The 14,559-nt window shown below is 45.8% G+C and overlaps 1 protein-coding gene across 1 annotated transcript in view; it reads left to right on the top strand.

Annotated features, from left to right (window-relative positions):
• Wbscr17 (Williams-Beuren syndrome chromosome region 17) overlaps positions 1-14,286 on the top strand; it is a 454,663-nt gene extending 440,377 nt beyond the window's left edge. The window contains exons 10-11 of the mRNA XM_005396732.2: positions 11,547-11,714; positions 12,770-14,286. Coding sequence (XP_005396789.1) covers positions 11,547-11,714; positions 12,770-12,898 — 297 coding nt within the window. The 3' untranslated portion in view covers positions 12,899-14,286. The remainder of the gene's footprint in view (positions 1-11,546; positions 11,715-12,769) is intronic.
• The last annotated feature ends 273 nt before the right edge of the window (positions 14,287-14,559 follow it).

Raw genomic sequence — 14,559 nt, 5'->3', positions numbered from 1 at the left:
GAAGGAGGGAGGGGAGGGAGGGGAGAGGAGAAGGAGGGAAAGGGGGAGGAGAGGAGGGAGGAGAGAGAGGGAGGGAAGGAGGGAAAAGTATGGAGTGACAGAGCTGGGATTTTCTGGGCAGACCCCAGAATCCCACCCCTTACCCATTAATCTCTTCTGCCTCTTGATGACACAACACAGAGCCAGAAACCCTGTTCCAGTTGGCAAATGAAGAGTCTGTCAGGCCACAGATTTCACTTAGATAACGCTAAGAAGTGAGCAGTGTTAGCATTTCCACCCTGGGCCAGGATACAGTCCCACCTTAGCACCTCACCGAGAGACAGAAAAGAAATGCATCTATCAGGGCCTGTCTTACTGGGAGACAGCGTCTGCTTCCTTACCCAGCTGAGCCGCCAGGAGGGAGCCTTGAAGGCGGGCCTGGGAAGGTGCTCTTGGAGGCAGTAAGGGGACTGAGATGCTCCCCACCCCTCTCCATGCGGCCCCCCAGCACAGGTCCGTGTAGGCCAGATCCTGCCTCACCCCTCCTGCCTCCCCACATTCTCACTGCTGTGATTCATCTACTCCTGGCTGTGTTCCTGCAGGGAAATCAAGCTAGAAGCTCTGGCACAAGTGTTTCTCCACATTCACCCTAAGTAGTAAGTGCATTTGAGGAAATGTAGTACTTGAGTCCAGCGTAATGTCAGATGGTGGAGGGAGACCATTTGCTTGGGGGAGGACGTGGGGACCATGCTGACCCCCAGGCGCTGGCCATTTCTGCAGAAAACCTGGCTCCACAGCGTGCCTTCTAGCAGCCAGATATATTTCTAAATCAACTTTATGGAAGCAGAAAGTAAAGTGCAGTAAAGTACATCCATTCAAAGGGCACGAGCTGATGAGTTTGGACAGGTGTGCACATCTGCGAAGCGGCCTCCTAATCAAGACGTAGAGCACTTCCGTGCCCTGCAGATTCCACATGCTCTCTTTTCTCTGCCGTCTTCCTTTCTCAGGCATCCAGCACTCTCCATTTTGAGACGGTGCTTTTTACCATATTCAGTTTAGGATATGTCACTGGGATTCTCCAAAGGCCGGGTCCTCTGTAAATGTCAAAGTACAGTGGTGACAGAGAGGACCCTCCGCCTATATCCTCCACACCAGCAGGAGGAGCTTGGCTCTGGGGCTGATCTGAAATGCTCCTGCCATTTCTGGGCTGCCTCTTCCCTTGCTTGGTCCAGCTCCTCTCACGCTCAGGGAAGAGAAGGAGAAAGTCTTTTTGATATTAGAAATATATACATATTCATGCAGTCGTAAGGAACTGTGCTTGTGGCCTTCAGCTAGACAACAAACAAATTTTACCCCAAAGCAACTTCAGATCAATGAAACACATCTCTCTGTCTCCTGGGGAAAAGGTGAGAAAACTACATTTTTCACTTACCATGTGTTTTTACACTGACTGTGCCTGATTTTAAAGTGATGAGAGAGACCCGTAATAGTAAAGCAATTGCAAGCCATGTTTTTATTGACAATCTAATGGATTTTGCTGTGTTCCAGAGTCATTCTGCAATTATTTGTCTGTGGTTTTTTGTTGTTGTTGTTTATCTGGCTATAACTTGCATGTTTTAGTTTTCCCTCAAGGATGTTAAATTTGGGTTAATAGTTGTGTGTGTCTCTTAGATCATCTCAAATAGAAAATTCCTTTTTCTCCTAAATGAGAATTAATTGTATTTGGGCACCGAGGTTTTGTTTTGTTTTGTTTTGTTTTGTTTCCTAGTGCATTACAGTCATGGATAATAATGTTCCTTTCCCCTCTTGGGCCCAGGAGCCAAACCTAGAATAATCCCATTCAATTCAAAAGTCATTTACACTGCATTTTCTTTCTGCAACACACTTTTCTTGGTCCTTGTGCTGTATAAAAATAGGTAGGATGCTGGTATCTTCAAAACAACAACCATAACCAAAACCCACAGTACAATTATACAAGTGACAAAATCACCTTTAAGGAACCAGTGAGGGTGGGATAAAGGAAGGCCAGGGTTATCCTCCATCCAGGGAAGGCAGGTTGGCTCTTGCATGATTTTGAGAAACCTCCAGGCAGCCAGCATGGTGCTACATGCCTGTCATCCCAGCACTCTGGAAGGCTGAAGCAGGAGGATTTCAAGTTCAATCCCAAACTAGGAAGCTTAGTGACATAGGGAGACACTGTCTCAAAAAAATTAATAATACAGTAAAATAAGGGCTCTTATTTTATATAGCTCTGTGCAAGTGTCATGGGTTTAATCCCAGGGGTGGAGAGGAGACTGGAAAGACACATGTGGAGGCAGGAATTGGAAGATTAGTAATTTTGTGAGGTTGGAGCGGGTGGGAGAGGGGAGAAGGGAAATTCAGGTTTGTAAATCTAGACCCTAAAGAGAGATCTGGCTTCTGGTTTTGTATTGGCCATGACTGGAGGAGTTTGAATCAACAGCTTTCAGGGAGCTATAAACCCAGAGAAGGACGCATTAGACATCAGTTACTAGTTCATGATGTGTGAACACATGCTTCTCCTCTGCTAGAATTACCTTGGTGACAGCAAGCATCGCACTGAGGTAACATATTGCACAGATTGTCTTGCCTATAATTGTTTGAGTATACAGAGAGAAGATAATCAGATCACTTCCAAGAATAGAGCAGATTAGAGACCTTGAAAGTTCTCCCCCCTACCATCTAGCTAGATTCTGAAGAAACTATAGCAAATATAATTTTCAAACTCCTATTCTACCAAGAACATGCTTGTATGGTTGAGCTTTAGCTGCATAACAAATTGCCCTAACACATTTTCAGATAAAATCTGTTTGCCACGACAAACAGTCACCAAAGGAACTACTTCAGGAAGCAAGAAAGTGACTCCAGAAGAATGTCTTGAGGCAGAGATGAATTATTTAGAAATTCATAACCAAATAAATAAGTGCAAGCAAGAACTTCTTGCATAAAATTATAAACATAATGTCAAATTTAGGGAGATGTAACCAGAATCCTAAACAGTGAGGAGGTGATCAAATTGGCATCCTAATGTATGTTAACTTTATTGGGAGAAGAGGGATGTTAAAATATCAAATAAAATTGAATTTTTCTAAGTTATTAAAAGCTACATTTCAAGAGTAAACAATAAAATAGTAGAAATGGAATATAATTTCCAGAACTGTAGAGAGAACAATGAAATATAATAATATTTTAGCAAACAAGCCAAAACATAACTAACCTGGAAAAGGCAAGTAAATGAGAAAAAGGAAACAGGAAAAAGTAGACAAATAGCACAAAGAAAGGTATTAGGAATAAGCTCAAATGTATCATTAATCACAGTAAGTACAAATGGACTTGATTCTCCAGTTAAGAGACAGAGATTATCACCTTTCATTTTTAAAGATCCAACAATACCCTATTTTCTAGAGATACACCTGAAACAGGAGAGGAAAATGTTGAAATTAAAAAGAAAACAGGAGACAAGAAAGACAGGCAGATTCTAAATGGCAGGAAGCTTGGGTAACTTCATCAATACCAAACTAGCCTTTAAAACAAAGTGCATTATTAAAGATGAAGTGCATCTTATAACGATAAAAGTTAAATTATAAAATATTTGGTTTGCAAGGAAGATAGACTAATTCTTAATTTGCGTGCACCTCTCAAGTGTACCTTCTTCTCTCGTTCACTGTCACCACTGATTCAAGACCTCCACCAGTCCCTTGGCTTTCATCAGGATCCACTGCAGTTCATTCTCCACTCAAGGGTCATGTTGTCAATAGATGACTCTTCTGATGAAGCTGTGATTCCCAAGCAGGATGTGTCCATGTAATGCAGTGTACATCTTCTCCTCACCTCCACACTCCATCATGGTGAACTATGCTTGGATCATTCAAAGTACGCATTTTCTCTGGTCTTCAAGCCTTTGGACACACTGCTTTCTTGTTCGATCTGGTCAGGTCACCTTCTAACACAGTCGAAGGGTTCTGTCAGGGCTTGGCTTAGATCTCTTTCATTCTGGTTTAGATCTAAAATGTTCCCCCTAAGTCTCCTGTGCTTGGAAGGTGATTGAGGGCCAGGGATATAGCTTAGCGGCACAGCACCTGCCAGGAAGGGGATCGGATCATGTGGTGCCCTACTCATCAGTGGATTCACCCATTGTTGAGTTTATAACTGAATGTACTATTAAGAGGTGGAACCTGGTTGGAGGTGGTCACTGGGGTGTGACCTGAGGGGGGGGGATATATTCTTGTCCTTGGCTCCTCCTTTCTCTTTCTGCTCCCTAGCTGCAATGGGTTAAGCAGATTTTCCTACACTATGCCTGCTGCCATGCCCTCTTCCTTGGAACCAGCCAACCATAGGCTGAAACCGTGAACCAAAATAGGGCTCTCCTCCATTTAGTCTGGTTGTCAGATATTTTGTTCCAGTAGTTGGAAAGTAGTTGAGACGGCCTACCTTTAGGAAGCCTTCTCTGACCTCCATTTTCTGAATTAGGAACCCACCTATTCTGGTTCTTTGAACCCACTTTGTATATTTCCTAGAATTATTTCACACTTTCTCATCACTGCCATTATACCTGGTGTCTCCAGGAGTAAACTACACTCTCCTTGAAGACAGGTCATGTGGCATTCATTCATGATGTCAACAAATATTTGTCATGGCTGATGCTTAAAGATGGAAGCCAGAAAAGGCTTTCCTTCTCTTCAAGCAACAATTATCTTCTATTACACTGTCTTTTATCTCTTATCTCTTATTTAGTTTGTTGTTTGGCTCCTTCCACTATAATGTGAGTTGTACAAAAACAGAATTTTTGTTGGTCTCTTTACAGGGCAGCGAACTAGGTGCTTGGAGGAGAGAGAAAGCAAGAGAAGAGATAAGAAATGAATGTTGCAAGTGAAGATTTAAATAAGTTGGCCATGGGAAAGCTTCCCCAAGAATATGACATTTTAAGTAGAAACTTAAAAGAGATCAGGAAGTGAGCTATTTAAAAAACAGAGGGGAGAGCATTCAGGAGAGAAGGAGCAGCAGAGCAGAAGCTCTACTGGGAGCCTTTGCAGCTTGTTCACAGCTCAGCAAGGAGACCTGGCATAGAAGGAGCAAGCGACTGAGTGGTGGGAATTGAGCTCAGAGAGCTCTCGTTAGGTTACACTATCTTTCATTTCACTGTAAGGATTTTGAACTTCCATTTTGATTGAGAAGGGAAGCCTTTGGAAGATTTGGAGCAGAGGAATAGCATGATCATAATCCGATTTAAAGTAACAATTTTAAGCCAAGCATGATGGCACATGCCTATAGGATCAGGTACCCAAGAGGCTGAGGCAGGAGGATCAGTTGATCCCATGAGTTTGAGACCAACCTGGGCAACATAGCAAGATCTCATCTTATGAAAAATAAAATGGAGCAACATAATTTTAAATAACGTTTAAAAGCAATCATTCTGATAGTGACACTGGTGAATGACTGATAGGAGCTGGGAGATAAGTTAGGAGTTGATTACACTGACCTAGTCAAGAGGCAAAGATGGCTTGTAGCAGGGAGGCAGCCGCGGAGTTGGAGACCAGGTATACACTGTCAGTGGCCTGACTATTAAGGTCGGAGAAAGAGGTGAACGCAGCGGGAAGCTGAAGTGTTTGGTCTAAACAACTGCAAGGATGGAGCTGCCACTACTGAGATGGAACAGATGTTTGACAAACATGTGGAGGGTGTTAAGAACATTGAAGGAAGAGTTCAGTTTTGATTACATAAACTTGAAATGCTTGTTGGACATCCATGTAGTTTGTTCAGTAGGTTTATAGATACGCAGATTTGGAACTGAGGAATAAGGTTGTGTGGAAACAGAAATTTGGCACAACTCGCCAAGTTAGCATAGAGGTGCTGTGGAAAGCCCTGTGGATAGAGAGATCGCCAAGACAGTGCAGGCTGTGTCACCGGCACCCAGCAATGTCTGCCCCACAGTTGGAGCACAATAGAAGGAAGAACAACTGACGCTGAAAATTCATGGAGCCTGTGACCTTTGAGAGAGCAGCTGCAGTGAAGCTGCGGTGGCGGGAGCCAGTTTATAAGGCATTAAGGAATAAGAGAGCAAGGATCCAGGGGCTAAATTAGGAAGGGGCTGTGATTGAGGAAGAGTTTTCTGGCTGCAGAGATCTGGTCATGTTGATAGCTTGATTGAAAAAGTAAAGGAGAGAGAGGGTGGTACTTGCAGAGTGAGGATATTGTTAGAGCCCATGGTACTTGCAAAGTGAGGACATTGTTAGAGACTGGAGGAGTTGATAAAGATGGAAGAAAGACAGGTTTTGAGGAGTAGGGCAGGCAGCTTGTCAGCCAAGTGGGAGGTAAGATCCTCCGAGGCGGTGAGGGCCCGGAACACGAGGCTAGGAGACTGAGGAAGGACATAGCCTGGCAAGGAAAAGAAGAGTGGGAAGGGCATCAGCTGATGGGGGACTAAAAAGATACGCTAGGCCCAGGCACACTTAGAGCAGGAGCCTGCAGCAAGCGTGGCCAGGCAGCACTGCCCGTGGCCCCAAGAGAGCAGGAACCCAGGAATCTGGCAGAACCCATAGCTCAGAGTGACTCTGAGGTACTACTAGCAGCGAATGTTCTGGAAAAGGAGAATTGAAAACCAGTGCCGTGCACAGTAGCATCAAGAAAGGATAAAATGCTTGGGAACAAATGGAACCCACAGTGCACAAGACTGTACACTGGAAACTGGAAAACAAGGTTGAAAAAGTTAAAATTCCAACTAAAGAAGATACCTTGTGTTCATAGACTAGAGGGCCTAATGCTAGTTGTGCTGCTCTAAGCATGGGGATTTGGGTATCACTGTAATATGAAGTCTTTGACTCTTTTGACCACAGTGGTAAGTGAAATAAGCCAGACACAGAAGGTTAATTATTTATGGCTTCTCTTACATGAGAAACTCAAAGCATAAATAATTTAAAGAGCAAAATAATAGAAAACAGGGAGGTAGATCTTCTTCAGGTGGGAAAGGGATCAAGAGATGGAGGGAGAGGGGAGAGAGAGAAGGGGGAAAGGAAAAAGAATGGAGATGTGATATATCCACGTACCAGCTCCCATGATGAATATATTCGTTATATCTCAAACATGTACTAATAAAAAAGAAAAAACACAGTAAGTAAGGCAAGGTCAAAAAAGAAAGCTGAACACTGACATGGGAATACTCCCTCCCCAAACAGAGCCTCAGGTTCTGTGCCATCTCAGTCAAAATTCTAACTGCTTTCGTGGCAGAAGTGGAAATGCTGATTGTAAAATTTATACAAAAATGCAAGGACCCAGAAGAGCCAGAATAATATTGAAAAGGAAGAATTAAGTTGGAAGACTCACTCACGCCAGTTGTAAAACTTACTGCAAAGCTATAATAATCAAGACAGTGTAGTACGGGTAGAAAGCTAGACAGAGAGATCAATGGAATAATACTGAAAGCCCAGAAATAAATCTTCACATTTACAGTCAATGGTTTTTTGACAAGAGTGCAAGCTGCTTCAATAGGGAAAGAATAGCCTTTTCAATAGATGGTGCTGGGACAACGAGATAGCCACATGAAAAAGAACGTGTTTGGGACCTTCTCTTATACTACAGAGAAAAAGAAGTCAAAATGGATCAAAGACCTAAATACAAAAGCTAAAATGATAAAAGTCTTAGAAAACATAGGGAGGGGCAAACCTCCATGACCTTGGATTTGGCAGTGGTGTCTTAGATATGACATCAAAAGTACAAGTGACAAAAGAAAAAATAGATACATTGGACTTCATCAAAATTAAAAACTTTGATGCTTCAAAGACACTATCAAAAAAAGAGAAAAAAACAAGAATGGAGGAAAACACTTGTAAATTTTATACCTGCCAAAGGTCTACTATCCAGAATATATAAAGAATTTCTTACATCTCAACAATAAAAAGACAACCCATTTTCTTTAACTGGGCAAAAGATTGCCAGGTGTGATGGTGCACACTTATAATCCCAGCAGCTAGGGAGGTTGAGGCAGGAGAATCTTAAGTTTGAGGCCAGCTTGAGCAACATAGTGAGGCTCTATCAAAAATAAATAAAATGGACAAGAGGTCTGGATAGACATTTCCCCAAAGAAGATATACATTGGCTTAAATGCATGTGAAATGATGCTCAGTGTTCTTAATCATTAGAAAAATGCAAATCAAAAGCATACTGCCCGCTTCATACTCACTAAGATAACCAGAAGTTTTTTAAAAAGGAGACAGTGACAAGATTTGGCCAGGTGTGTAGAAATCGGTAATGCTATTCATTGATAACGGGGGGATACAGTGGTGCAGCTGCTTTGAAAATTAGTTGGACAGTTCTTAAGAGAGTTAAACATAGTTACCATAGGCTGAAGCAACAAAGAGAGTTGGAAACATACATTAACACATGGGAAAAACAAAGCATTGTGCAGGCATGCACATAATAGTGTGATTCACAACAGCAAAGGAGTAGAAGCGGCCCACATGCCTGTCCGCTGGTAGATGGATGATCAAGGTGAGCAACACAGAAAAATGAGATCCAACCATGCCTTGAAGAGACACTAAAGCATGTGGAACCCTGTGGCTCCAAGACGTTGAGGAGGGATGATTGGGGGCTAAATTAGCGGAGACACCATAGAAGGAGAGAATCACACTGAAGAAGCCTTGGAAAGGTGGAGCCAGGGCATCCTACAGGAAGAGTAGTCAGGAGCATCTCCCAGCAGCAAAAGAGCTGGTGTCTCAGAGGCAGGAAAACTCACTGGGGACAAGTGGCAGATGTCCTTAAGAAGGGAGAAGAGGGAATGAGCAGCCATCGTAGGCAGACTGCACTATGAAAGTACCCTGTCCGGGACTGGAGCAAAAGTAGGGGGATTTGGTTGACAGCAGGTCAGCTGCCTGCTTGGAGAAAAAGCAGATGTGAGATCTGTTGTTGGCTGAACTTTAACCCCACCGTCCTCCGACCACAGTGCCCTCTTCCCGACTTCCTCATACAAGAAACCAGGTGTGGGACCCTCAGCCACCTCCCCAGAGGCCGCACATATTGACTGAGCACGTTTGGTGACTTCTCCAACAATGAAACCCCACCAAGGACCTCTTCACCTGCTCCCACCCATTCTGCCACCTGCGTGGCTCAAGGCTGGCATTTGCCCTCTGCGGGTCCTGGCCGCGTGGACCTCATTGTTTTCATGTCCCAAAAAGCCTCGGAAAGAAGAACCTCTAACTCCTGGTGGCATTTAGCTTCGCTCTTTAAACATCTGGGTCAGAGATATGCTCAGTTAATTAATGTTCTTAGCACTGCTCATTTGCCTGCTACATAATAGATTGATTCATAATTTCAATAAGCAGCTGTGTATATCTTTCCCCTGAACATAAAGGCAGCTTGCTGTCATTCATCACTTTGCATTTGGTGAATTTAAACATATTCAGGGAAATGTTGTTTAGGGAAGGGGAGGGAGGGCTTCTGATTTTCTTACCATTTTGCCTCTGACAATTACTCTGATTTGGAACTAATTCGGGGGTAGAGCGCATGTTAACGGCTTCGCTTTCAAGGGCACTTAATAAACTCCCTGTCACTTGCTCAAGGGGAGCAGGCAGGGTCCCCTTTTTGGGATCAGAGCCAAGGGCTTTTGAGTAGCTTTCACCAAGAGATGAGAACCCCTGCAGAGAGTCTTAGGCCCCAGAGAAGAGTCACTTATGTTCCTGAGCAGAGAGCTTCCTGCTTCGTTCCGGAGCACAAGGGCCCAGGCTCTGAGGACAAGGCGGGGATCCCCCAGCAACCTGGGAGGAAACCCCTGTGCCACTCAGTTGCTGAGCTGGGCAGCCTGCCACTGGGTCTAGGGACCCACGGAAAGAGACCAAGACAGCCAGATGTCCAGATGTCTTCACGCCTCAGTTTCCCCATTATAAAATGGAGACAATCATAGACTCTTATCTCACAGTGTTGTCATGAAAATTAAATTACTTATTCCTATCTTAGAAACAATGCAAAGCATGTCTCCAGTATATGCTAGTAGGCATCAGTTGTGTACTAACAATTGACAGCCACCTTGTTTGTAGGATTATGGGAGCAAATATGAAGAGTTGTGCTGGCCTCTCATGTGGTCTCCAGCCTTTCGGTGGGAACACAGCCCCATCCCCAGGCTGGGCTAGCAGAGGACTCCTCAAAACATGCCTGCAGAACTTAAGTGAATACATGTGACTTCTGTTTTTAAATGATGGTACACGCCACATTTATAACATACTCCTCTACACACATACTTTGATTACTTGGTCTGTAGTTTGAAAGATGGGTGAATACATTTGTTTTTAGATAGAATGGCAATTTTTTTCAACTTCTGAGGAGAGGGAAAGCAAGGGAGAAGGCTGCAAGCCTAGTATGGGCCCTATCATGGGGAAGGTTGCCAGGAAACATCGCTTCTGTATCAGTCAGCTAATGCTGCATAACAAATATATGGTTTATTATTGCTCATGAGTCCACAGGGTAGCTGGATGGTTTTGTGAGCTGAACCAGGCTAGGTTGGCTTTCCCTAGATTTGTTCCAGGATCTCCTAGGGGCAACTAGCAGTTTGGATGAGGGCTGTGTGATCTAGGTTGGCTTCATCTAGTTGATGGCTTTTAGTTGGGTTACATGTCTCTCCAGAGGCCAACCTGAGCTACTGTCATGCCAGCAACAGGGTTCTAAGAGTGAATGGAAGCCTGGAGGGTCAAAATTCTAGCCTAGGACCAACCACATCTTTGCATTTGCCACATTCTGCTGGCCAAAGCAAGTCACAACGAATATTCAAGAAGTAGGAAAATAGATTCCACTGCATGATGGAAATTGTTGCAGAACCATTACCAAGGATGACTACAAGTGAGAAAGGCACCGTGGGTATCTTTGCAACCTACAAAACCCTCCCTACCTTTAGTGCAGCAGCTGTGCACAGAATATATACAAGGAATGTTTCGCACCTTTAGGATATTTCTGCTGTTTTCACCATTATAAATAATGTAGCAATAAATACCTTGTACATAAACCTCTGTTCACAATTCTGATTATTCCCTTTGGGTGATTTCTAAAACTGACTTATTGACTCAAAAGAGATGAACATTTTATTTAATTCTTTTAATTTTAAAGAGAGAAAATTTTAAAATAACAACAATGAAGACAAAGACAAAGCAGCACAAAAACAGTGAAAACAATACAGGATTTCAAAACAAGATGATAGGAATTACACAAAATCTCTTTCTAGACATCCCACTTTTGAAAGATTAGAATGATTTACCCTTCCTCTGGCCTTACTGTGTGAGGATCATCTTAGGCTGACACTTAGCCAAAATGAGAGCAATCTCTTCTCTAAAACGTGGTATCTCACAGTTGTTTGCGTTTTTCTCTCTTTTAACACTTCTGCGGTTGAATGCTTCTCTGGTGAATTGCTTCATGGGGCAATGTGAGTTGGGCATGTTTCAGGACGGAAATAGGACAGGACAGCAGAATCAACATTAAGCAGAGATGAGATTGCAGATCTAAGCCACCTTTCCCCTCCTGGCCTCACCTCTACCTCTGCCTCCCTTTCACCTGCCACCTTGCTGTCTTTGTAGCTCGCCCGTTATACCAAGGAAGGCTTCCTGCACTTGGGTGCACTGGGGACCACCACGCTCCTACCTGATACACGCTGCCTAGTGGACAACTCCAAGAGCCGGCTGCCGCAGCTCCTTGACTGCGACAAGGTGAAGAGTAGCCTGTACAAGCGCTGGAACTTCATCCAGGTGGGTGAGCCGCGGATGGGGCTACAGAAGGAAACCTGGGTTCCCCAGGGGTCCCCGACAAAGCAGAGCCAGGAACCCGGGTCTCTCTCAGTCCAAATCAGGCTTGGAGACCTAAAGCACGTGCAGGCAAGAGTGGGGGGGGTTTCTGTGAGATGAAGCCTTCCTGGTTCCCGTGCTAGGCCAGGCCATTTGAGTTCTGATTAATCCAGCGCGCAGAGAACATCACACTTTCCCTGAGATCTCTAAGGACTCTCAGCCAGTAGGGCTGAGAATGTCAGATGGCAAGTGTCACAGGAAATTCCACATCCTGACTCCTCCCCAAAATGCACCTGACATGTGCGGCTCTTCAAACCTGGTAGAGCTTATGTACTCAGTGTCGTCACAAAATACGGTGAATGTTTAAATATTTTACTGATGTATTGCAGTAAAAGACACATCCCCATGAAACTCCCTCAGAAAACTCTCCCTCACTTGGAACACACGCCTCCCTTTGTTCCTGCCATTTTCTGAAGCGGTTCTGCAAGTCCTCTCTTGTGAGTGTCTACTTGCACTGTCCTGGCTCACTCGCTGTTCTGAATCCATTCAAAACGTTTTCCTTTCACGGTCATTTTGACTTTGTGGAAGAGTCAGAAGTTGCACAGTGCCAAATCTGGTGCATAAGGTAGATGAGGACACATTGTTATTGGATGGCACTCAGCAGCAGCATTCACTGTATCTTTGATCACACTAGGTAAAGACGTTCAGGAAAGAGGACTCCGGAACTGCTTCAGAAAGTGGCAAGGACAATGGGATCGGGGTGTGCAAAGAGAAGGGGAGTGCTTTGAGGGTCAATACACATGTGTTTTACACTGTAATCATTTTTTAAAATTTAAATGTCCCATGTATTTTAATCACGCCTTGTGTGTTCCGACTTCAGGGTCTCCAGAGGAGGCCTTCGTGATCCTTTGCATGGTGGGGGCAATGTTGGTGGCATTTGTTCCCCAGGAAAATCCATGTACCAGGGACTACGGTGGTTGAATCTCTCTTGGTCTCTGTCTCCTCCACACTCCTTCCAGAATGGAGCCATCATGAATAAAGGCACAGGGCGCTGCCTGGAGGTGGAGAACCGGGGCCTGGCTGGCATTGACCTCATCCTCCGGGGCTGCACGGGACAGAGGTGGACGATTAAGAACTCCATCAAGTAGCCGGCAGAAGCTGGGGCTCCCAGAGCCCAAGCCAGGACAGGTCCCAGCCGTCCTCAAGAGCAGCCACACAGCGGAAAGACCGCAGGGGCCCAACAGGTGCTCATGGGCCCCCAGGGCCCCCTCACGGCAGCAGGGGGCCCCGAATGAAGACTGTGAGTTCTTCTCAGGCATTCAGCTGTCCGAGGCTCCTGCACCCTGGAAAAGCCCCCCAGCCCTTCCCTGGGAGGCCAGGAGTTGCGTGTCTTCTGCGTCCCCAGTGTGGGCTGGTACAGGGTGAGACTCTGCCCCTCCTCTGTGTCATCTTTCACCCCCGTATCAGGACCTGGGCCTGGCGGGGTCTCCTCTCCTTCATCCTTTGCAGCAACAGCAGCTTCTAGATTTCACCGTGGCCCTCAGTGCAGAGGGGGCTTCAGCTCCATCCTAGCTCCCCTCTACCCAGAGGAGACAGGGAGGCCCCCAAGCCTCTATTTCCTCTGAGGTTGCTTCTGCTCAGATGCCCATTTACAACCCAAGGCAGCCGCTGCCCCCAAGCCTTCCCACAGGGGTAGCTTTGGGGGCTGCAGCTCTGGAAGTTTCTGAGGTGGCCCAGAAGGAATGATGCTACCTACCCTGGACATCCGGGCACTTGGCTCCTATAGATGTGCCCGGCCTAGGTCTCCTGCCTGGGTCCATGCGGAGCCAGAGACAGGCCGAGCGCACACATGGTGGTCTCAGCTGCAAGGGTCCCGGAGGCCAGAAGCAGACGAGTGCAGCTCTGCCGCTGGGGACCCGGAGTCCTGGCCCGTGGAGAAGGGCTGGGGAAGCCAGCCCCACCTCGGGCCCTGGGAATCTCAAAGATGCTTTGTGCTCACCGCATTTCACCCCCAAGCTCTGCAGGTGACAGGGAAGAAGGCAGTCGTCTCCTCAGTTAACAGTAACCCTTGCTTTCTGATTGCCCTCTGGTTAGGGTGCACTTATAAATCAGAGTTAATATATGGACGTGTGTGCATGCATCCGAGTGTGAGCGCCTGTGTGTGCGGCGGGTGGCAGGGTGTGCGTGCGTGTCTGAGTGTGTGCTGTGAGTGGAGCAGACGTAGCTGTGTGGCCTTGAGCTTGCCGCTTAATTGCTCACAGACGGGGTCAAAGCAGCTGAGAAGCGGGCGGGGTTGGCCCCGTGTCAGCGGCTCTCTGGCCAGGGGACGTGGCTCAGCCTTGCCTATGTGGTACCCTTCTGCCACCTCCCATGTTTCTCCCATTGCCGTCCCTGGCCAACCCTGCCCAGAATCAAACCCTGTAGTCGCCCCATTGCCCAGTGTGGGGTTTTCAGTGTCTCTCTGGTGGCATCTTATTAGTGATCACCTCCTCTCCTGATCTCCCTCCCTGTAAAATAAATACTTCAGCACTTCCCAGTGTAGCGTCCTTTGCATTTATTTTTCAGGTACTGAGGATTGAATCCAGGGCCTTTTACTGAGCTTCAAGTATATATATATTTTTAAGACAGGGTCACCCTAAGTCACCAAGTTGCTCAGGCTGGGCTGGAACTTGAAATCATCCTGCCTTAGCCCCGCAGAGATCTGGAATTACAGGCCTGCACCCACACACCTGGCTGTCCATTTACATCTTGATAGCTCCAGATCCTGAGGTCAAGAAGCGAGTCCCTGAGATGTGACAGAGGGCTTCTT

This window comes from Chinchilla lanigera, unplaced genomic scaffold (assembly GCF_000276665.1).
Source record: "Chinchilla lanigera isolate Chin_1 unplaced genomic scaffold, ChiLan1.0 scaffold00055, whole genome shotgun sequence".
NCBI lineage: Eukaryota > Metazoa > Chordata > Mammalia > Rodentia > Chinchillidae > Chinchilla > Chinchilla lanigera.
This window is presented reverse-complemented; position numbering and strand designations above follow the sequence as displayed.